The 24,815-nt window shown below is 39.9% G+C and overlaps 2 protein-coding genes across 2 annotated transcripts; one reads left to right on the top strand and one right to left on the bottom strand.

Annotated features, from left to right (window-relative positions):
• Positions 1-296: 296 nt before the first annotated feature.
• LOC135465627 (protein RER1-like) lies at positions 297-12,129 on the bottom strand. Its single transcript, XM_064742909.1, has 7 exons — positions 11,991-12,129; positions 10,109-10,207; positions 9,629-9,733; positions 8,902-9,001; positions 6,959-7,037; positions 5,909-6,044; positions 297-1,672 (listed from the first exon to the last, which is right to left on the bottom strand). Exons 2-7 carry the CDS (start codon positions 10,175-10,177, stop codon positions 1,583-1,585), a joined length of 579 nt encoding a protein of 192 aa, XP_064598979.1. The 5' UTR covers positions 10,178-10,207; positions 11,991-12,129; the 3' UTR covers positions 297-1,582.
• A 6,735-nt stretch (positions 12,130-18,864) lies between these two features.
• Positions 18,865-23,411, top strand: LOC135465442 (isatin hydrolase-like). Its single transcript, XM_064742682.1, has 3 exons — positions 18,865-18,970; positions 20,966-21,144; positions 22,606-23,411. Exons 2-3 carry the CDS (start codon positions 20,966-20,968, stop codon positions 23,279-23,281), a joined length of 855 nt encoding a protein of 284 aa, XP_064598752.1. The 5' UTR covers positions 18,865-18,970; the 3' UTR covers positions 23,282-23,411.
• Positions 23,412-24,815: the final 1,404 nt, after the last annotated feature.

The raw sequence follows: 24,815 nt of genomic DNA, 5'->3' as shown, positions 1-24,815 counted from the left end.
TATTAGATAGATCTATAAGAAGATTTACCCAATGTCTCACAATATCAGTCCAAAAGGAGCTGGGAATAGATGGACTTCTAGGCCAAATGTTAACCGTAAAAAGTCTTTCTTTCAGTTCTTTTCCGAATACATAATTTAGATATCTCATTGATTCATGCTATATAGTACACATTCCCTAAACCATTATACAGGACACATGCAAAATGAATAAAAAATGTTTTGTTCAGAATCCAGCCTACCTCTCCACTGATTGGTTAGTTGAACCCCCATGTACATTAAAAAAAAAAAAAAACAAAAAAAAAAGAGAAAAAAAAACAAACTATTTAAAGCGTAAAAAACAAACAAACTATTTAAAGTGTAAATTATATATGTGACTGAACTTGAATATCCAGCCATTTCTTGCAAACTTCCTTCAATGCAATGCAACTGGTGGGTATGTGATTCGATTTTTTTACAGCCGATTATGCATAATCAAACCAAGTCCACTAAATGAATGAATAGTTTTTACATCTTGGGCTTCAAATAGCATTATTTGGGCTAGGAAACTTTGTCTAAATTCATCAAAGAACTCCATTATACAATAACTAAGCTAAAGTCTGAGAAATTCTGTTCATCCTACAGTTAACATTGTTGTAAACCGACATGTACACAGTAATCCCACTCACATGGATTCTACGATGTGCACCAATTTGCACGTATCTGCATCAGTTACCTTCACCTGGGATTATGATAGATGTCTGTCTTCATCCTAGGCCGCACACAATTAATCACTGGACATTCTTTCATTGAACTCAGAAAATGTACACAACAATGGGCTCTTTTTTTTTTTTTTTTTAAAACGGAACAAAACTGTCAGCGTAATCTTTTCTTGGATGAATTTTTACATTAATCTTACACAGATGAGCAACAGTTGGCTTTATCTAACAAAAATGAACAACTGTTGGCATTATCTTCAATAAATAACCTGTCAGCTTTATTACACAAATGAGCTGTTAGCTTTATCTTATGCACATGAACAAATGTTGGCTTTGTATTCCACAGAATAAATTTGAGCTTTATCTCACACAGTTGAACAACTATTGGCTCTAGCAGAGAGACGAACACTCACTGGTTCTCTCTTACAAAGGTGAACAACTCTTAGCAGTATCTCAGGCAGATAAATGATGATTGGTGTTGTCTTTATACACAGATGAAAAAAAAGCTATTAAACACTCTGCATATTGAAGTTATTTCATTCACAACTAAAAATTTGCATTACGCTGGAAATAAGATTTCCATGTTTCCTAAGCAGCACACTATCCTTGGCCACCAGTATACTGTGTTTGTAGTCCTAAATTTGTACCTACACACAGGGGAGGTAATCCATCACTGTAAACCTTCCTCCGTAAACACTGATGCTGACACAGGAATGGAGAACAAAGATAGTTCTACTCGCTGTGAGAAGAACAGAGCAAGTACTAATAACACTCATTTACATGCATATCCACTTAAGGAAAGAGTATAGAGATATTTACACAGCTGTCATTGTGATGATTGTTTATCAACTTTTTTTTTTTGTTTCACCTGAATGTTGGAAAAAATGTTATGACGATACTACTTTCCCTGTGTCTTCCTTCCCCTTGTACTTGGCCTTCCCATACGAAAAGGGCAAATATCTGTATTTTATCATGTGCTGCAAGTAGAAAAAATGTAGCAAAATTAAATTTCCAAGCAAACTATCAATATAAATGGTGAGGTTAATAAATGAATAATCATGATTAGAGATCATAAAAGACAGGTGTGAGGTCCTCTCAAATGAACTTATAAAACCTTTTTCAAAAGTCTGAAGTAGCTCTGAGCCAGAAAACTCATTCATAACATTGTTACAAATAAATTTATTTATTTCATTGGTGCTTTACACCATGCTGAAGAATATTTCACTGAGCCCATGGGAAACCCATGGTCCTCTGCAGGTTTCTAACAGACCTTCCCACATACAGCCGGAGGGAAACCCAGCATGAGCTGGACTTGAACTCACAGCTACCGCACCGGTGAGAGGTTCATGGGTTATTGCGCCGCCCTGGTGTGCTGATCACCTAGGCCACAACGACCCCATATCATAAAATACACATCCTTTTACTATTGTAAGGCAGAATTAAGCAATATGTTAGCACACTCATCCATTAATTCCAATCTTAAGTCCAACATCACATGGTTTGCATGCTTTGCCAACAGACATAAGAAAGCAACAGTAGACTCCCTATATGACCAGACAAGCCAGAACACTGAATACTTCATCATTCTAAATACAGCAGTTCTAAAAGAAGACTCACCCTAATCTGCCTCTTCATTGTGATGGTGAATAATATGATGAAGTACATGACCAGGATGGGCCAGAACACAGGAACATTGAATACTTCATCATTCTAAATACAGCAGTACTAAAAGAAGACTCACCCTAATCTGCTTCTTCATTTTGATGGTGAATAATATGATGAAGTACATGACCAGAATGGGCCAGAACACAGGAACACTGAATACTTCATCATTCTAAATACAGCAGTTCTAAAAGAAGACTTACCCTAATCTGCCTCTTCATTGTGATGGTGAATAATATGATGAAGTACACGACCAGGATGGGCCAGAACACAGGAACATTGAATACTTCATCATTCTAAATACAGCAGTTCTAAAAGAAGACTCACCCTAATCTGCCTCTTCACTGTGATGGTGAATAATATGATGAAGTACATGACCAGGATGGGCCAGAACACAGGAACATTGAATACTTCATCATTCTAAATACAGCAGTTCTAAAAGAAGACTCACCCTAATCTGCCTCTTCATTGTGATGGTGAATAATATGATGAAGTACATGACCAGGATGGGCCAGAACACAGGAACATTGAATACTTCATCATTCTAAATACAGCAGTTCTAAAAAAAGACTCACCCTAATCTGCCTCTTCATTGTGATGGTGAATAATATGATGAAGTACATGACCAAAATGGGCCAGAACACAGGAACACTGAATACTTCATCATTCTAAATACAGCAGTTCTAAAAGAAGACTCACCCTAATCTGCCTCTTCACTGTGATGGTGAATAATATGATGAAGTACATGACCAGAATGGGCCAGAACACAGGAACACTGAATACTTCATCATTCTAAATACAGCAGTTCTAAAAGAAGACTCACCCTAATCTGCCTCTTCATTGTGATGGTGAATAATATGATGAAGTACATGACCAGGATGGGCCAGAACACAGGAACACTGAATACTTCATCATTCTAAATACAGCAGTTCTAAAAGAAGACTCACCCTAATCTGCCTCTTCATTGTGATGGTGAATAATATGATGAAGTACATGACCAGGATGGGCCAGAACACAGGAACATTGAATACTTCATCATTCTAAATACAGCAGTTCTAAAAGAAGACTCACCCTAATCTGCCTCTTCATTTTGATGGTGAATAATATGATGAAGTACATGACGAGAATGGGCCAGAACACAGGAACATTGAATACTTCATCATTCTAAATACAGCAGTTCTAAAAGAAGACTTACCCTAATCTGCCTCTTCATTGTGATGGTGAATAATATGATGAAGTACATGACCAGGATGGGCCAGAACACAGGAAAATTGAATACTTCATCATTCTAAATACAGCAGTTCTAAAAAAAGACTCACCCTAATCTGCCTCTTCATTGTGATGGTGAATAATATGATGAAGTACATGACCAGGATGGGCCAGAACACAGGAACATTGAATACTTCATCATTCTAAATACAGCAGTTCTAAAAGAAGACTCACCCTAATCTGCCTCTTCATTTTGATGGTGAATAATATGATGAAGTACATGACGAGAATGGGCCAGAACACAGGAACATTGAATACTTCATCATTCTAAATACAGCAGTTCTAAAAGAAGACTCACCCTAATCTGCCTCTTCATTGTGATGGTGAATAATATGATGAAGTACATGACCAGGATGGGCCAGAACACAGGAACACTGAATACTTCATCATTCTAAATACAGCAGTTCTAAAAGAAGACTCACCCTAATCTGCCTCTTCATTGTGATGGTGAATAATATGATGAAGTACATGACCAAAATGGGCCAGAACACAGGAACACTGAATACTTCATCATTCTAAATACAGCAGTTCTAAAAGAAGACTTACCCTAATCTGCCTCTTCACTGTGATGGTGAACAATATGATGAAGTACATGACCAGAATGGGCCAGAACACAGGAACATTGAATACTTCATCATTCTAAATACAGCAGTTCTAAAAAAAGACTCACCCTAATCTGCCTCTTCATTGTGATGGTGAATAATATGATGAAGTACATGACCAGGATGGGCCAGAACACAGGAACATTGAATACTTCATCATTCTAAATACAGCAGTTCTAAAAGAAGACTCACCCTAATCTGCCTCTTCATTTTGATGGTGAATAATATGATGAAGTACATGACCAAAATGGGCCAGAACACAGGAACACTGAATACTTCATCATTCTAAATACAGCAGTTCTAAAAGAAGACTCACCCTAATCTGCCTCTTCACTGTGATGGTGAATAATATGATGAAGTACATGACCAGGATGGGCCAGAACACAGGAACATTGAATACTTCATCATTCTAAATACAGCAGTTCTAAAAGAAGACTCACCCTAATCTGCCTCTTCATTGTGATGGTGAATAATATGATGAAGTACATGACCAGGATGGGCCAGAACACAGGAACATTGAATACTTCATCATTCTAAATACAGCAGTACTAAAAGAAGACTTACCCTAATCTGCCTCTTCATTGTGATGGTGAATAATATGATGAAGTACATGACCAAAATGGGCCAGAACACAGGAACACTGAATACTTCATCATTCTAAATACAGCAGTTCTAAAAGAAGACTTACCCTAATCTGCCTCTTCATTGTGATGGTGAACAATATGATGAAGTACATGACCAGAATGGGCCAGAACACAGGAACATTGAATACTTCATCATTCTAAATACAGCAGTTCTAAAGGATGACTCACCCTAATCTGCCTCTTCATTGTGATGGTGAATAATATGATGAAGTACATGACCAGGATGGGCCAGAACACAGGAACACTGAATACTTCATCATTCTAAATACAGCAGTTCTAAAGGAAGACTCACCCTAATCTGCCTCTTCATTGTGATGGTGAATAATATGATGAAGTACATGACCAGGATGGGCCAGAACACAGGAACATTGAATACTTCATCATTCTAAATACAGCAGTACTAAAAGAAGACTCACCCTAATCTGCCTCTTCATTGTGATGGTGAATAATATGATGAAGTACATGACCAGGATGGGCCAGAACACAGGAACATTGAATACTTCATCATTCTAAATACAGCAGTTCTAAAAGAAGACTCACCCTAATCTGCCTCTTCATTTTGATGGTGAATAATATGATGAAGTACATGACGAGAATGGGCCAGAACACAGGAACATTGAATACTTCATCATTCTAAATACAGCAGTTCTAAAAGAAGACTCACCCTAATCTGCCTCTTCATTGTGATGGTGAATAATATGATGAAGTACATGACCAGGATGGGCCAGAACACAGGAACATTGAATACTTCATCATTCTAAATACAGCAGTTCTAAAAGAAGACTTACCCTAATCTGCCTCTTCATTGTGATGGTGAATAATATGATGAAGTACATGACCAGGATGGGCCAGAACACAGGAACATTGAATACTTCATCATTCTAAATACAGCAGTTCTACAGGAAGACTCACCCTAATCTGCCTCTTCATTGTGATGGTGAATAATACGATGAAGTACATGACCAGGATGGGCCAGAACACAGGAACATTGAATATTTCATCATTCTAAATACAGCAGTTCTAAAGGAAGACTCACCCTAATCTGCCTCTTCATTGTGATGGTGAATAATATGATGAAGTACATGACCAGGATGGGCCAGAACACAGGAACATTGAATACTTCAAAGAATGTGCATATAGTCGCTATGACAATGGCTTTTGATGCAGAGTACCTGAAACACAAAGACAATAAAGATAAATTGAAATTTTGTTGGAACTATATCAGCAGTACAAGTCTTGAAGTCAAAACCAGAAGACATCATGCGATATTCGGACTAATACTTATTTTTTTTGTCCAACATGTCCATGCCATGTGATGTCAGCTTAAAAGGAGGGGGAGTGGTGAAGAGAGCACCAAATCACCTCCTTAGTCACAGGTCAGCCACTTAATAGAGATGTACAAGTTCCACGAGTTATGTATTCCCCAAAGAGTTGTTCCCCTTTCTGAACAAGAATCTCACTATGTTTAAAGGAGAAGAATATTTAAATATCAATCAAATACCACTGAAAAGAGTATGTGTTTCCTCGCAGGTGCATGCCATAAAAAATTCTAATATGTACCTCAAGTTGATAAATTATAAATAAAGTCAGCGAAAACAGCTGCAGTTGGCAACTCCATTTTGCCCAACAACTAGTCCTGAAGTCTTCTGTGTTAGAAGAAGAATTGCCGTCGGAAACCTCCGAAGTGCAGTTAGTACATTTCCGGTAGAACTCTTTTTCCTAGAAGGTAGCGAACAGTACAGTTCGTTTTCGGCTTGACGATCAGGAAACCGGAACATTGGATGTAGGTTCAGAGTTTACATGAACAAGCCGGCAGTTTTAACCACTCTCATTGGCTGACAAGAAACTCACCCCCAGCATAAATTACAGAGTGTTAAAGATGGAGGATGTGATGGATTCAGTGATTTATGCCAGCTTTGCCATTTTCAGGCTTTACGTGTATGGCAATCAAAAACCACAAAATTATGCAGCAGGCACTACCAGATAGAAAAAAATGCGCTCATTTCACCCTAAAGTGTCATGTTTTTAAGTTTTCTTCTCCTTTAATATACCACAGAACTTTTAGAGATTAACATCAAGTACTTACCAGAATTTAAATTCAGGTAGACGCCGCATAAATGGTTTAAATTCCTCATTAGCTTTTGTTGGTAATGAAGGACCATCATCTGGAAACAAAGTAAACACAAAATATTTGGAGATACTGTAGAAGTGGGGAAAGAAGATGGTCACATAAACTATTCACATTAATGTCTCCTTAGGAAAATAGCCTAATATATACTTTTTTAGCATTTTTTTCAACCAAGTAAAGTGGTTTTAATATCAGACCCTCAGTAGTCTGTTATGGCCTTGATGGTATCAGTAATGTCACCTCCAAACTTTTGTCGCCACGATATGGCCGAAATATTGCCGATGTGGCGTTAAGCCATAATCATTCATTCATTCCGAACTTTTGGCTTAAAACAGTCCAACTCAAATCCAGTTTGGTGAATGCTTTCATAGGTCTAAGTGTAAATGCATTTTGAATGGTGAAATCCAGCAGTTTGTCTGTGTTGTGGCAAAAACCTGATGTGACCTGAAAAACTGGTCCCAATATGGTCAAAAAAGACCACCATGAAAGTTTCAAAGGCACTTAACAAGATTAAAAAAATTCTAAAAAACGTAAATCTAACTATTTTTGTGGACAGTGTTTGATGGTCTTTCATATGACATACTGTATTTCACCAGAAGCTGCGTATAATAAAAAGAATTTTCAGAAGACAAAAGGACTTCAAATAACATTTTTGTTGCCAATTAATTCAGTTTTCCTTATAGGAAATTAGTAAAACTTTATAAAAAAAAACTCATAAGTAGCACTATAAGGGGAATGAATCATTCAAACAAAATGTGTCATCTGAAAAATACTAAACTTTAGGTGAATTTTTTTCTTGGTGTTTTCTTTGTCTTTAATGGCAGAAGGATTGATACTATCTGAGGACGATATTTCTATGACAATACTACGCTTACAGGATACTACTTCAGCACATCAACACACTGCTTAACAACCTTCCCCTCAGATCATCTGAGCTATTAAGTGATTCACGTTTTGGAGAGCCTCTGTGCACCAGTATTGCAGATATTAAAGGGAGACAATGCTCAACACCATGCAAAGGGAGATTATTCGGCATTAAATTAGGTTTTATTTATTTATTTATTTATTCAACCAGTTATTTGTTTACTTCGGGCTTGTTTGGTGTTATATGACACATTTAAGATTACATCAAACAAGCTGAAGTTAATGATATGTGTGTATACTCCATGATATACAAATAATATGGGTGTGGGAAAACAGGCAAAACTAGCAAAATACACCTTTACAATAACCCTAAGACCATAAATCTGCTTGTAACAAACCAGTGACGTTCCTCGTTTGATTTATTGATATATTTGATTTGGTGATTTACTCCATACTCAAGAATATTACACTTCTATGACTGCGGCCAGCATTATGATGGGAGGAAACTGGACAGAGCCTGGGGGAAACCCACGACCATCTGCATGTTGCTGCCAGACCTTCCCAAATACGAGACATTCTTCATTCGGAGCTAGTGACTTGAGTGTACCATTATGTACACTTCGCCAGCTACAGTCTGCTGACGTAAACTTTGCTAGGAGAGAACCATTCCCAAACAATTTAGATGCTCCAGTCCCAACTTCTGCAATGATTAAATGAATTGACTCCACAAGATAACATTCTGTACAGAAAATTAAAACAGATGTCATTTGTTGGCTAAATTATATCTACTGTAATTCTTCAACCTTTTCGCATGTTTGTAAGGTGTTTATTCAAGCATGTTCTGAAGGCATTATTCTGTTTTGACTGATACAATTACATTTTTGTGAAGCATTGAAATTGGCAAATCCAAAAAATTTAGTTTTGTCTCCAAAATCTAACTAAAAATGTACGTAAATGGCACCGAAAGTTGCTCTTTCACATGAGAAAAAGTTGAGGAATTAGGGTAAAAGAAAGGTTAAAAAGATAAAATGATGTACCTGGATCCTCCAATAGAGCTGGATCTATCTGGGGTGTTAAAAATGCTATAAACAAATTTAACAGATAGATTCCCAAAGCATATGTCACTATATACCAGCCCTGAAACAAAAAAAAAAAATAATAACACTTTTTCTTAGCCCTACAATGATACAATGTTAACACAAGAGAAACTGATCAATTTTCACAGGATTTTCACATTTCAAATTTATGTTTAACATCGCTCACAACATGTACAACATCAAATGACAACAGTTTTTTTATGTGAAAATGCTAATCAGCCAACAGCTTTGACTACGGTACTTATTTAGTTGGTGTTCAACAATCAGATGTCAGGTACACGACTGGAGCAAACCAGATTACCTGAGACTTATCTTGGCATAAGGGAATACAACAACATTATGTCCCTCTTAATTTTATGATTACAGCTTCTGCTTTATGTGGAGCAGAGTTTAATCAGAACACATAAATTCCACAATGAAACAGTGTACATTCATGTGCATTGAAAGTCTACTTTAACTACCTGTAACCATTTCATTATTATGACACTACATGTATATTAAAGGATCTAATCGTTCAGCCAATCAGCATTGATTCTGCGTCCTTTCAAACAGGCAGACAAACCACGTCATCAGCTGGATTGGACCCTGCAAGATCATTGGTCCATGGCCTATCCCAATATCAAACTTTTTAATAATTCAAAATTGGCACTGGCAGTCAAGTGGTTACCTGTGCCCAGTAGACTCTGACAAAATACAAGACAAGGAGAATACAGCAGGTGACCCAGCGGGGCCCCGAGTGGGGAGTGGCCTTGTCCAGGGCATTCTGATGGAGCTGCAACAAAAATACAACCTCAGTGCACATGTACCCGACTCATGGGCATGATTTGTGATTTCTCTGACACTGTTCAATATTATTGGCTATGCATGGGTCGCTTTTTATGGCAGCCAATTAATGACCACTAATGCAAAATAAAGAACAACGTAGGTCACACCAATACAAATTTGCATGGGCAGAACAAATCTTTTTCCAATGTAGTTGGAGGGTATAAAACTAAAAATACAACTTAAATACATGTACCATCAAATTTGCAGGAATAATAGAGTACATATTTACAAATGTATTATTGCCCACACCCAAGATAAACAATGTTTTGCACTGCCATCAAATCTGCAAAAACCCATCAAACGCTAAATATGCTTTTTTTACCTCACTGATCCTCCTGTAGGCTTTGTAGAGCACGCTGGGCTGAGAGGCGATTGGCTCTGTGTCAGACATGGCCTCTGGTTTGTACGGCAAGCTTCAACACTACAACATTAAGATTGTGCCTGTAAATATACTGAGGAAAGTCTACTGGTAGTCATCTGGAGATCATGCCCTAAGACTCAGACATACAGCTAACGGAAGATAAAATGCCCCTTTTCAGGTTTAAAATAGGAAGTTATGACACCTCAGTGGCATCTACCTGATCTGTGATGTCACGGCTTTATATCACAATCAGCCTACTTACATTTACATAATCTACACTCTGGCAGTTTACCAATTTAAGAAAACTGCTACCAGAATTTCTACAGTTTTGCACTTTGTTACACTGTGCTAAGCCACTAATTGGAAGTTATCGCTGAATTTTCTCAATACGAAACAATAACTCTGTGCCTTTCTACCTATCTACAAATCAAATGGAACAGAGTTCTATTTTCATTTTACTATACACCATGCAAAACTGCAAGCATTTCCATGGACTTTTTTGAACACTGAGTACTAGAATGCAATGTACGTACAACTACCAAAAATGTTTGTGGATGAAGTCATTGCTTTTAGTGGGAGAAATTAACTGAAAACAGTGGACCAACACGGCAAATGTCAAAATGTTGAATAATGAGGGAGGTCATTTAGCTCGCTGAATTATTATGCTGAATGTTAGAATTTAAAAAATAGCGCAATGTGTCTATCTAAATGGACTACACTGAAGTCAAAGATATATATTTGCAATTATATGTGAACAAGGCTAGATGATTTTGTTAAATTCTACGAGCTGGCACAACAACCCACAATATAGATATGTAACATATACATTATATTAACTTCTCTCTAGGGCCAAAGGTATAGCGAGATCAGAAGTCAGTCATTTAAAGGAGAAGGAAACATAAAAACATGACACTATAGGCCGAAAAGAGCACATTTTATTCTATCTGGTGCTGTCTGCTAGATAATTTTGCGATTTTTCCTCTCCATACATGTCAAGTCTGAAAACGGCAAAGCTGGCATAAATCGCCGAGTCCATCTCGTCCTCCATCTTGAACACCCTGTAATCTATGCTGGGCGTGTGTTGCCTCTCACCCATGAGAGTCGTTAAAACTGCCAGCTTGTTCATATAAACTCGGAACCAATGTCTAACATTCCGGTTTCCTGATCATTAAGCAGGAAACGAACTGTACTGTTCGCTACCTTCTAAGAAGAGGAGTTCTACTGGAAATGTACGAACTGCACTTCGGAGGTTTCCGCCGGAAATTCTCCTCCCAACACAGAAGACTTCAGAACTAGTCATACTCTTTTCAATGGTATTTTTTTGTAGTTTAAATTTTCGTCTCCTTTAAAATCATGAATCTTTATCCGAAGTTGGGGCGTCGAACGTGATGCTAGTACACTGTAGCCCTGCAGTGTGCAGAAACAACTGTAGATGATGATGACAGACGGAAATTTGATCACCTGTTTTGATACAATTTAATAATCTCTCTGAGTCTCTCGAACGTCTACATTTGCTGTTAGACTTGCAATGATGCACGAATAATTTATACTTATGTCACAGGTGTACCCCATGCACTGTCACGACGTGTCGAGATAATTTTATCAGTTAACTAAAATAGTCACGGCTAAGTCCTATCGATTATGCCGTGTAAATGTAAAGCTATGAGCTTACGTTTGAGAAGCGATTAAAAGACCCTTTGGCAGGCAATAGAATCACTTTGAAAACAGCATATCACTTTCTGTGAGAGTCTAAGCCGACACAAGCACACTGACGGCAAGCGGATCTGTAAGCATAACACGCCGGTACACATTTTACGTCCTGCGCCGCAGGCCAATCACTCACCTCTTACTGTCACCACATTAAAGATGACTAAAAGTTTGGTCAGTCAAAGGGAAATGTGTAATTAAAGAGTTCTTGTAGCAAAATACTGCGTAGAATCATACACATGGATCACATCAACCAATTTGACGTGGCCTCACCATTAACCGGATGTGGTGTACGACGCCATCTGTTGGCGAATCCTATAGTAGCTTCAAATATACCAGTTTTTTCTTCTGACTTTGGGCTGATGTTTAATGAGTGACTATTGGTTCGGCACACGCAAATGTGTATATGTAACAGCCAAGAATCTATGGTAAATGTCACATTAATTCAGCAAAAATACTGATTCTACGCATTGTGTGCAAAGGGGGATAATGCCAAAGTAAAACACAGCAAAGTTATCCCCCCTAGTCTGCGGACTTGGACATGATACATTCGAGATCACATGTCAAATTGCGACGGCAACAGCATCAAGCTTTTAAACGGAGCGTGCTCTGGCGTTGGCCGAACAAAATTTTGCCAATCCTAACGTCAGAGCAATCTTGGACTAACGTCGATGTGGTTAGACCTCCTGTACAGTAGTACATTTTTCCTTATATATCTTCATGAATAATATGGCAAACGTTTTCTTTAGGAATACCGGGGTATGAACAGATTCGGTCTCCAATGGATAGAGCGCCAGCCTCGAACTCGGGAGACCCGGGATCAGACACAGGTCGGGTCATACCGAAGACTTTGAAAATGGTACTTGTACTGCCTCTGCTGCCGGGCGATCAGCACTGAGAGGTTAGTCTGGAAACAGGACTTATTGGCCCTGTGTCAGTAGGCCTATAATGTGACTGTGTAGAGTGTCATGTCTGGTGTCTTCGGCATGATAGTTCTGTGGCGGCAGCACTTTGGCGGCATGGACTCGATCTGATACAAGCAGTATATGTACAGACACCTATTGACCTTTTGGTCGAAATATGACTGAAAAAATTGTCAAGTACCGGTACGACGTAAAACCCTAAGCTTACATGCATACATTCTTACCGGTATATTAGGGATATGGGAATTAGCCTTACCGTGGGGCCCACACGAAGGGACTGGTACCAACAATAAGTTAAACGTTAATGAAAAAAATGAATCAGTGGCACCATGTGTGTTCGTATAGGCCCATAAATAATAGATGTAGTAAATGTCAATAGGCACAGAACTGTTTTAAAACATCTGGAGGAAAAAAATGCCGTGCCAACTGCCCTGGCCCATTTGACAGGAGTGTACTTGTTCTTACTGCAGGCAGTAATGCCTGTACCGCTGTGGATTTCACGTCTTCGTTGAAGATCACTTGTTTTCAACCAATACGGTGTCCATACATGTATCTGAACATCAGGTGTGGGGAAGTTCGTCAGTATATAACTTGCCAAAGATCGGTGGTTTTCCCCAGGAACTTCGATTTCCTCCACCCCAAAAACGTACCGCCATTGTACATATACATAGTCCTATGTGAAAAACTGTGAGTATGAATAGAGAGGTAGGTTACAGAATATGGAGAAAATCCAGAGTAGCGACGACAGTCTGATAGCTGGCAAATGTTACATGTTCCGGTTCGTAACCGGTGAAATATAACCTCTTGTAAATTTACCTCAGTCATTGTTTTATTCTAACGGTTCATGTAAATATATTTATTTATTTATTTATTTGATTAGTGTTTTACGCCGTACTTAAGAATAGTTTACTTTTTCACGGCAACCATCATTATGGTGTGAGGAAACCGAGCAGAGCCCGGGAGAAACCCACGACCATCCGCAGGCTGCTAGCAGACCTTGCCACCTATGGTCGGAGAGGAAGCTAGCATGAGTTGGACTTGAACACACAGCGACCGTATTGGTGGGAAGCTGCTGGGTGCGCGGTGCTGGTGTGCTAACACCCTCGGCCATAGAAGCCACCTTGTAAATGTAGGAATGGTAGCAAATTGCACGCACCCCATAGCACCACGGAGGCCTATAGTATTAAACCAAAATCAAATAAATAAATAAATAAGATAAATATTCTCGAATACATTGTTAAATCCCAGTCAAATAATATTTTATTATTATTTATTAATACTGTTGTTAGCGTGGTTAATGTGTTAGTATAGTACATTTCCCCAGGAGCCACTCACCAGTGCGGTCGCTGTGAATTCAAGTCCAGCTCATCCTTGCTTCACGTACGTGGGAAGGTCCTCCAGCAACCCGCGGATGGTCGTGGGTTTCCTCAGGGCTCTACCCGGTTTCCTCCCACCATAAAGCCGGTCGCTGTCATACATGCCTATTAAATAAAATATCCTTGAGTATGGCGTAAAACTCCAATCATATAATAAATAAATTTTATCCTGTGTTGCAAATCGGTTTTTTGGACGTTCTTCTGGAAGAGAGATATAAAAATTACGAAAGTCTCAAAGGCAGTCGTGGAGTGGGCCTACATACGGCCTGTCGGCAGTATTTTAAACTTTTATGGGGCTATAGTCTATAGGCCGCCTTGGGTTCAATGTAAGCAGTCATGGGGTCATCAGGAGGCAATTAAGGGCCTTTTCTTGGGAGTCACAAGGCGGTCATGGAGATTAGCTGCTGTGAGTAGGCCCTGTACAGGCGGCCATTGAGTGTTAATATACCAGCTGGCGGCTATGGAGTCTATCGGGTCTATAAGTGACCATGGGGTATATGTTTGACCATAAAGTATATAGGTGAACATGAAGTCAATTGGTGGCCAGGGGGTCTATAAGTGACCATTGGGTCTATAGGTGACCATGGAGTATATAGGTGACCATGTAATTTACTGGTGGCCATGGGGTCTGTATAGGTGAACATGGAGTATATAGATGACCATGGCCTAATTAGGTCATTATGGGGTTTATTGGTGGTCAAGATGGCCATGACCATGGTGACCATGATGTCTATTGGTGGCCGTGGGGTCTATAGGCGACCATGGAGTATATACGTGACCATTTCGTCTGTGACCAAGGGACCTATGTGTGGCCTCTCCGGTCGTAGGTGGGAAGGTATTCCAGTGAAATATTCTTGAGTTTGGCGTAAAACACCAATCACATAAATAAATAAATAACGGACACACGAGGTGCAGCTTCAAACCCCCTCCTAGACAGCGAATTTGTAGTTTATCCCGCGGCCTTCACTGTATGGGTGGTCTGGGTGACAAAAGGCGGACAACAATGTCCGTGTGACCGTTTGGGTGAAAATTTTATAGAATGCGGCTATAAAACTAGAAGTCGGACATGCCATGTGACATCACCTTCGTCCGCCAGTCCTGAAGGACAATGCCACTGAAGTATACCGGCGAACATCCTAACCCAGATTCTCCCACCAGTTCTTTTATCTAGATCGTTAGATTGATCTGCATATTACATATGGTCACCTTGACTATATAGGTTTTTTTTTTTTTTTGGCTGTATCAGTTTCATCGAGTCAACACCTGATTACCATATTGTCTATAGGATGGTGTTGTTTGTCGCAGGCCACTTCTTTTTATACCCACATTGTGCTGTCATGCCTACCTAATAAGTATACCTGACCAATTGTATGCAGGTGACATACAGGTTGTATATATTTATATCCAGGTCATCTATGTCTCCCGGAGGAGCATGTATGTCAGTTTATATCACGCTTCGTGCCACCTCTTCATAAAAAAGCCCTGTCTGTGACACAAAATAGATCCGATTCCCATACAGATTTGGTTCCACGCAGCGACCTGGCCCTAAGTTGGTTGTAGTTATCATAGCAACAAATGTTAAAGAGAAATATTACAATCAACTACAGTGTACGAATTATTTACCTACAACTGCCTTGTTCTAGATCAGGTGATTAAATCGCTATCAGGGACTTTGACAAACGAGGTCGCGTGTTTAAATCGCTATCAGGGACTTTGACAAACGAGGTCGCGTGTTCGAATCAGGCTATGGCTCTTTCGGCTGTGGCTTTTAGTCAAAAAGTTGACTGGACACCTGGTGAAGGTCGGTGATTTACACCAGACACTCAGCTTTCCAACGACAATAAAACTGACCGCATACTTTCATATAAGTGTAACGTCTTGAGCGCGGCGTTAGAATAGCAGAGATGATATATATCTATTTATTTATTTATTTGATTGGTGTTTTACGCCGTACTCAAGAATGTTTCACTTATACGACGGCGGCCAGCATTATGGTGGGAGGAAACCAGACAGAGCCCAGGGGAAACCCACGACCATCCGCAGGTTGTTGCAGACCTTTCCGCGTACGGTCGGAAAGGAAGCCAGCATGATGAGGACTTGAACTCAAAGCGACTTCATTCTAGTCACATACATAGCTTAGTAAGTCTGGGTGTGTTTCCATGCTATTTGCAATCAATTTGGCTAACGAAAGCTTTTTAAAACTGGAACAAGCCAAGTGGTAAAAATGTACTGATTTAAATTGACGTCATTGGTCATGAGATCAGAGTGACAGTTTGATCCAGTATAAAAAAGCGATCGTTAGCCAAATTGATTGAAGGTACCATCGAAACACACCAAGACTTACTAAGATGTATATGTTATCATATGGCACATGCAGATGTATTTTTAGCTATGAAAATTGATTTACTAGTATTTATTTACTTAATTGCTGTTAAGTTTTATATCTGCTCAAGAATGTTTTACCGATACGATGGTGGTGATTTTCTTGAATAGGGGAAACCGGATTGTCCGGGGTATATATACAACCGACTTTGGACAACATTCCAACAAACTTTCGCACATGTGACGTACAGATATGCACATATGGCTGGAAGGTAAGTGGTCTTCAACAAACGCTAGACTGTGCAAAGACCATGAACGATTGTTGTCGACTGCTATATTGCCACCAAGACCTGAAGTATAGTGCACGAGTTATTTATTATTTCATTGGTGTTTACAGCGTACAAAATTAAGAATATTTCATTATTATGAAAAATTATGGTGGAAGGAAAGCGGGCAGAGGCCAAGGGAAACTCACGACCATCCACAGGTTTTGACAGGCCTTTCCACGTACGACCGGAGATGAAGAGAGCATGGCCTAGACTTGAACTCACAGCGACCACATTGGTGAGAGCCTCCTGAGTTATTGCTCCGCTCTGGCACGCTAACCACTCGGCCAGGAAGGCCCCCACGAATAGTCTATAAATGCCCTGTCCAAGGTTCGGAAATCAGCTCATATAGATTTACTCTGGATGAAATGATGTTATTCATCTTCACATAGTACATAATTGTATTTAAACAGTTGCTAACATAAATTTACCATCCATAATGGAGTGAAGAATGATGAATTTGTCGATTAAAAGCAGCCGTATGAAGAACTTTAATAGATTTTTGATCTACGAAAAGCGAATTAACCTTGGACAAACTTTTTTGGCTTGCGATTAACATAAGTTGTTTCATTCATAGCTGGTTTATCTATTGAGAGCTGTTTCATTTTTGCAACATAATAAAAAGCGGGATTATACTTTAGAAAAAGATATTCTAAAGAACCGACGTATAGCAGTACACTGTCTATGCATATTTTAGCATGTTAACCAATGAGGTCGCGCGTACGAATTCAGCTCTCTGGATTCAGGTAACAAGTTGGCTTTAAAATCGATGTTTCGCTCCGGGCGTTCTAGCGGGTTATCTCCAGTCACACATAAACCTGAATATAAGCCGTCATAGCTTATAGTGGTAGCTTGCCCACGACAATAAACCCATCAAATTTATTTATTTATTTATTTGATTGGTGTTTTACGCCGTACTCAAGAATATTTCACTTATACGACGGCGGCCAGCATTATGGTGGGAGGATACCGGGCATAAACCCATCAAATAAATAAATACATAAATGAATACAAAAATAATGTTTTGATTGTTGTTTTACTACATACTCGAGAATGTAAATAAATATAAAAAAATGTTCTATCCTGTATCCAGTAGGTGCACATACACATCCATTCAGGGATTTTTGATTGACTTGCCAGAACGACTTAAAACGTGTAGAAAATGGCATATGGCCAGAAAATATGGCGATCCAAAATTGTCCGATATAGTCATGTACTCTAAAAAATGCGTATACTGGAGCCTCAGCCACGACGTGGTAAGTTGCATGGTAAAGGTCGCATAATATCTCCACCGTGAGAATGGCGAACGACTGTATTTATTTATTTTGTTCATTTTTGTTTAACACCTTACTCAAGAATTTTTCACTAATATACGCGAATGAATGAATTTGAATGTTTATAGCTTAACGCTACATCGGCAATATTTCAACCACATCATGTAACGCATCGCAACAGTTAAATCCATGTGCGATGTGAAAGGAAACCAGAGCGTGGGGTGTTTGAACTAATAGGCCTATAGCAGAAAATAGCCACTCTGTTGTAACTCACAAATGCCTCCGTGCTAGTGTGTACACGCGTCCCTGCTTTACTGTGCCGTCTGTGCATAATATGCGTATAAAACTGAAAAAAGCTTTTTTTATGGTGGTCGAGACAAGTAGCATACACTTGTATTGCGTATTGCAATATCATGCGCTACAACAACAGCGGCTTCATGTGGGATCAGAATCGTCATGGAGAGATCGAGAGAGAATTACACAGTCACCTCATCACCCAGAGAGAGGAAGAATGTGTTCACAGTTCATGGACCTGGAGTTGATTTGCTGTTACATAGCTGTGCGGTAAGATTGTGGCTGACCTCCATGTGCACCTCGGATTTTACCAGTAGTTTGTGACGTAAACCGGACGAGTTCTTTCCAAGCCGCGCAAGAGAACGTGGAGTGGAAGTGTTTTTGCACGCGGCACTCATCGTAACCTCTTGTTGCAAATGATGAGCTGTGAACTCTGAACTCTACAGGGTCAACTGTCTTTGGTTGAGTTGGATTATAATAAAAACAGGAAAGAATATCACACACATCTCAAAACTTCAGCAGTGGGTAACTCGGAGGCTATACAGTAACAGTTGTGTCGCTGTGAAAAGACGTAATCAGTGAATTGCTATCCCGAAAACAGGTAAGCGTCATTAACTATATATCTATAACTTTGAACTGCACAGCAGTATTATTGTGCATGTTCGTACCTCTGTACATATATTTTTTATTTGCTGAAATTAACTAAAGTTATACTAAAATGACTGAATTTTCTCCTCAGTGTGTCTATATGTTATCCGACTTAAATTAATTTGTGGTATTGCATTGTATTAGTGATTGACGACCTACTCAAAACTGTCAAATATAATTAAGCAATCTTTTATTCATAAATTCAGATAAAGTTTTCACATTTCATATATGCTAGCTTAACATAACAGGTATTCGTGTGTATACCTACCATTTGGTGTATATGCTAGCTCGCCATATAGCCTAACAGATCTTCGTGTAGACCTACCTCGTCGTAGCAGATATTCGTATTGACCGACATTCCATGTATACGCCATCTCATCGAAACAGGTGTTCTTGTAGATCTATCGTTTCGTGTATGTGAGCTCATGGTAACATATATTCATGTACACCTACCGATCCGTGCATATGCTACCTCATCGTAGCAGATATTCATGTAGACCTACCTTTCCGTGTATGCCAGCTCATCGTAGCAGATATTCATGTAGACCTACCTTTCCGTGTATGCCAGCTCATCGTCACAGACATTCCTGTATACACATACATGCACAACTCCGTGTATCACTGCCTATAACAGATTTACTGGCTAACGGACCGACTGACGAACATACTCACGGACTAACACTGGCTAACAGACCAGACTCACTGACTAACAGACGCACTGGCTAACATACTCACTGGCTAACAGACTCACCGACCAATAGGCTCACTGGCTAACGGGCTCACAGGCTAACAGACCAGACTCAGTGGCTAACAGAATCACTGGCTAACAGAATCACTGACTAACGGGCTCACCGGCTAACAGACCAAACTCAGTGTCATACAGACTCACGGGCTAACAAATTCGCTGGGTAACAGTCTCTGACTGGTCTCGTGATAACTGGACTCTTTACCTAACAGACTAGCAAGCTGACCTACGTGTAACTTGCCTTAATGTTTAACAGCTTCTTTCCATTTGTTGCCACACAAATGGTCGTTATCCGATGAGTTAACACATACTCGGAATGGTAGGTAAGTCTATTACTATGAGCTGGTATATATGGAACGGTTGGTCTACAGAAAATCTGTAGCAATAAGTTAGCGTATACGCGGAATGGTAGATCTCCACGAGTATCTATTACGATGAGCTAGTATACACGAAATGCTAGATCTCCACGAGTATCTGTTATGATGAGCTCGCACACACACGGGATGGTAGATCTCCAAGAATATCTGTTACGCTGAGCTCGCACATACACGGAATGGTAGATCTCCATGAATATCTGTTACATTGAGCTCGCACATACACGGAATGGTAGATCTCCACGAATATCTGTTACACTGAGCTCGCACAAACACGGAATGGTAGATCTCCACGAATATCTGTTACGATGAGCTCGCACACACACGGAATGGTAAGTCTCTACGAATACATCTATTACGACGAGCTTTCACATGCACGGAATGGTAAGTCTCTACGAATACATCTATTACGACGAGCTTTCACATGCACGGAACACTAGGGCTATACGAATATCTGTTCCGATAAGCTGGCATACACGGGACCATTGGTCTACAAGAATAACTGTTACAATGAAAGTAGATCTGTATAATTATCTGTTACGACGAGGTAGGTCTACACGAATATCTGTTAGGCTATAAGATGAGTTAGCACAGACAGTGAGTCTGGTCTGCTAGCTAATGAGTCTGGTTCGTTAGACAGTGAGTCTTTTAACCAGTATTTGGTTTATTTATTCGATTGGTGTTTTACGCTGTACTCAAGAACATTTCATTTATACAGTGGCGGACTTCGTTATGGTGGGAGGAAACCGGGCAGAGCCCGGAGCAAACCCACGACCACGTTAGCCGGTAAGACAAGTCTCTGAATCTGTCAATTTTCCTTAATTTCCAGATGATGTCGTTACCTTGCGTTGTCGTGCTGGTGCTTGCTGGTGTCGGGCATGCGACTTCTGAGTCACGTAGATACATAGATTTGACCCACGATCTGGACAAGGATGCTGTCTTCTGGCCTGGTGTTCCCTCACTGAATCTAACCAACCTCCAGAAGGGCAGGATGCCTGGAGGGTTCTGGTAAGATATCTTCTCCTCAAGATTCTTCACCGGGTTTATACGTGAAGTGTCAGAAACTGAAAAGTTTGTTAACAGAATTCTGTCTTACCGAGTATACAGTATACAGAGTCACAAAGCAAAAAGGGAATCCGAAAAAAAAAACCCCTCTTGGATGTACACTAATTATATTCTGCCCATTGATGTATGGCGACAAACATTCAGATGTATGGCGACAAACATTCAGATGTATGGCGACAAACATTCAGATGTATGGCGACAAACATTCAGATGTATGGCGACAAACATTCAGATGTATGGCGACAAACATTCAGATGTATGGCGACAAACATTCAGTCGAGCCTCGCCATCTTGAATGTGACGAAAGCGGCATTCACGCCTCTCGTTCATCGGTGATGTTTGTCCGAATTTTTACAAATCGAACACTAACGCACATCTGGGCGGCTCGAGAAATTGTATCTTTACTTCGTGACCATCTTTGGCGTCAAACACGATTAGGATAAGCGTTAATTAGTCATGGACGAACTGGATACTGGTCACACCAGGCTGTCGAACCTTACTTAACGTTCTACGGCAACTCGGCAACACTCGCCGAGTTGCCAGTCAGCGTGGATTGTGGTTACCGTTAATAATTAACCGAGGTAGGCCCCCAAATACTTCAGGCAGAATAAGTAATTGGGTTAAATTTAGGAACTGATCAGGCACATCTAAGGACAAGAAATCTAGAGATAAAAATGCAAATGGGTAATGAAAGGAGTCATATGCTAAAAACAAAACAAATCTGGTAAGTCGTATTTGATACCTGTGCTGATCAGGCAGGCATACAGATCGATGCAGATATCTTTGATGAATGTATCGATTAGTCCCCTATATTATTCATTGATTTTATTGATGTTTTATGCCATATCCTCAAGATTCAAACTTACGGCGGTCATGTTGGTTAGATGCAGAGAAGAGGACATATCTTAGAACTAACTATCATACCTGCACCATAGGAACTTTACAAGCTTCCTGCGGTAAAGCCAAATCCCCACGTAGAAAGCCGGGTTCGAACCCGCGTCTACGATGGTGTTGGGATTGGCGTCTTCCGGCATACCTCACGCTGCTATAATATGTTGAACCACCTAAGTCATTGAATCCATCAACCAACTCTCAAAAAAAAATCCGTTAAATTTAACCGAAAGTCTGTTATTTAACTGATAATAGAATATATTCTGTTATTACAGCAGATTATTCTGTTAATTATAACACACATATTCTTTTAATTCAACATAACGATTCTTTAGACTGACTCAATATTAAGTTGAATATGACAGAATATTATGTTATAATAACAGAATACATGTACATTCTAGCATCACTCAAACAGACTTTCTGTTAAATTTTAATAACAGATTGAATTTTTTAGTGTATCAGTCATATAACCGATCACCAAGTCAGTCTCTCTTTCTGTCCGTTTTTCAGGCTGGAGTATAATGTGTTTAGCGTCGGGGAACATGGTGGCACACATATGGATGCTCCAGCTCACTTCTCAGAGAACGGCTGGCACACGTCAGACATCCCTTTACACCGTCTGATGGGCCCGGGGGTGGTCGTGGACATATCCGAGAGAGCCAAGAACAACCCAGACGCCCAGCTGACCGTCGAGGACTTGCAGAAATGGGAAGAGATGTATGGCAAAATTCCAAGCAACGCGTGGGTGTTATTGAATTCAGGCTGGACCAAGAAATGGAAAGACAGGGCGGCATTCTTCGGATCTGACAACACCGAAGATTCCTCAACTTTCCATTTTCCGTCGATCAGCGGCGATGCCGCTAGGTGGTTGTGGGAAAACCGACCGTACATCACAGGGGTTGGGCTAGACACGGCTTCGATAGATTCCGGACCGTCACGGGAGTATCCGGCCCATCGCGCTCTTCTTCCAAACAGGCGTATTGGACTCGAGAATGTCGCAAATCTTGACCAACTTCCGCCGGCTGGCGCCATGATCTACGCTATCCCGCTCAAACTGAAAGACGGAACTGGCGGTCCAATGAGATTGTTTGCGGTGGTCGGGGACGGAAGTTCCTGTGCAGCGGCCTTCAGACTTAATCTAATGTTTGTCGTCTCTCTTTATCTAGCTTACCTATTTCTACGTTAGTGGATTTTGTTTTCATTTTTTTATTCTTATTTTTTAAGTTTTTAAAATTTGTATGTTCATTTAACTTTGAAAGTACCAAGATACATCATGGCGTCCGGAGTTGTGAATATGGTCCACAGTTGCTATAGTAACCGTGAAACATCACAAAAACTACTCATTTAAGCTTATTATTTTCTTAAATGTTTTGTTTGTGTTCATGGCAAACTGGCTGGCGTTTCTATCTGCTGGAACCAGACGAAGCCAAGGTCAGTCGCGCTTGGTGACATTTGTATCGTGTATGTTGAATAAATTCTGAAATAAAATACCAACAACAAACAACTGGCCTAATTAGAATGTAAAGATTAGTGTAGGTTTCAAAGTTAGATTTAAACAAATTTGCATGAATGACACTGCTAATTTGAAAGAGTTTAGACCTAACTGAGAAGAATAATTGATTTAAACAAACATTAAGTTGTGGGTCTGAAGAAGCAACGGATACAGCAAATCTAATTCTAACTCTCCACATATTTAGCCCCTAGGTCTTGTACATTTCCATATGGTTCTTGCGCACATTATATATGTGATATATGTGATATGCCAACATATGTGTTAGAGATGCGATATAGCAAATGGCAGTGTTTTTATAACATAAAAAACCACATGGAGTACAGCGAGTGAAATCAGAGCAGCTACAGTTGTGTGATAGTTCTCAGACATTAGGTAAAGGCAATCGTTCCTATCATGATCGCGGCAGCATGTGTTTTAGAGAAGCATAGTAAGGACAGAGGCCTAAGATAACGGCAATCGGTCATGTCATGATCGCTGAGGCATGTGTTATAGAGAAGCAAAGCAAGGACAGAGGCCTAAGATAACGGCAATCGGTCATGTCATGATCGCTGAGGCATGTGTTATAGAGAAGCAAAGCAAGGACAGAGGCCTAAGATAACGGCAATCGTTCATGTCATGATCGCTGAGACATGTGTTATAGAGAAGCAAAGCAAGGACAGAGGCCTAAGATAACGGCAATCGGTCATGTCATGATCGCTGAGGCATGTGTTATAGAGAAGCAAAGCAAGTACAGAGGCCTAAGATAACGGCAATCGGTCATGTCATGATCGCTGAGGCATGTGTTATAGAGAAGCAAAGCAAGGACAGAGGCCTTAGATAACGGCAATCGTTCCTGTCATGATAGCTGAAGCATTTGTGCAATGCGATATAGCAATTAAAGTGATCTTATGTTAATGTGGCCAAGGTGATTTGGGTTGTCTTTATAGCTTTGTTCAAATGAATCCACCAATAATAAGGCAATGTACAGTGTTGGACCCTCGTCTTGGCTGTGGCTTGTGAATTGGTCGCGTGCAAGCTTGGCGGGGTAATCGACATAGTTATCGAGTCATATCGAATTGCCGTACACTTCTGAGCAATCTTCATTTAGGATAAATGTTTTGATTCCATGTGGCAAGAAACTGAAAATATAATACATTGTATGTCACAAACAAAGATAAAAAAAATCAGGATGTACATACGGTAAAGAAGACAATGTCTAGGCTTACCC

This window comes from Liolophura sinensis, chromosome 5 (assembly GCF_032854445.1).
Source record: "Liolophura sinensis isolate JHLJ2023 chromosome 5, CUHK_Ljap_v2, whole genome shotgun sequence".
In the NCBI taxonomy this organism is placed as follows: Eukaryota; Metazoa; Mollusca; class Polyplacophora; order Chitonida; family Chitonidae; genus Liolophura; species Liolophura sinensis.
Note: the sequence above shows the minus strand (reverse complement) of the source record. Positions and strands in the feature narration are given on the sequence as shown.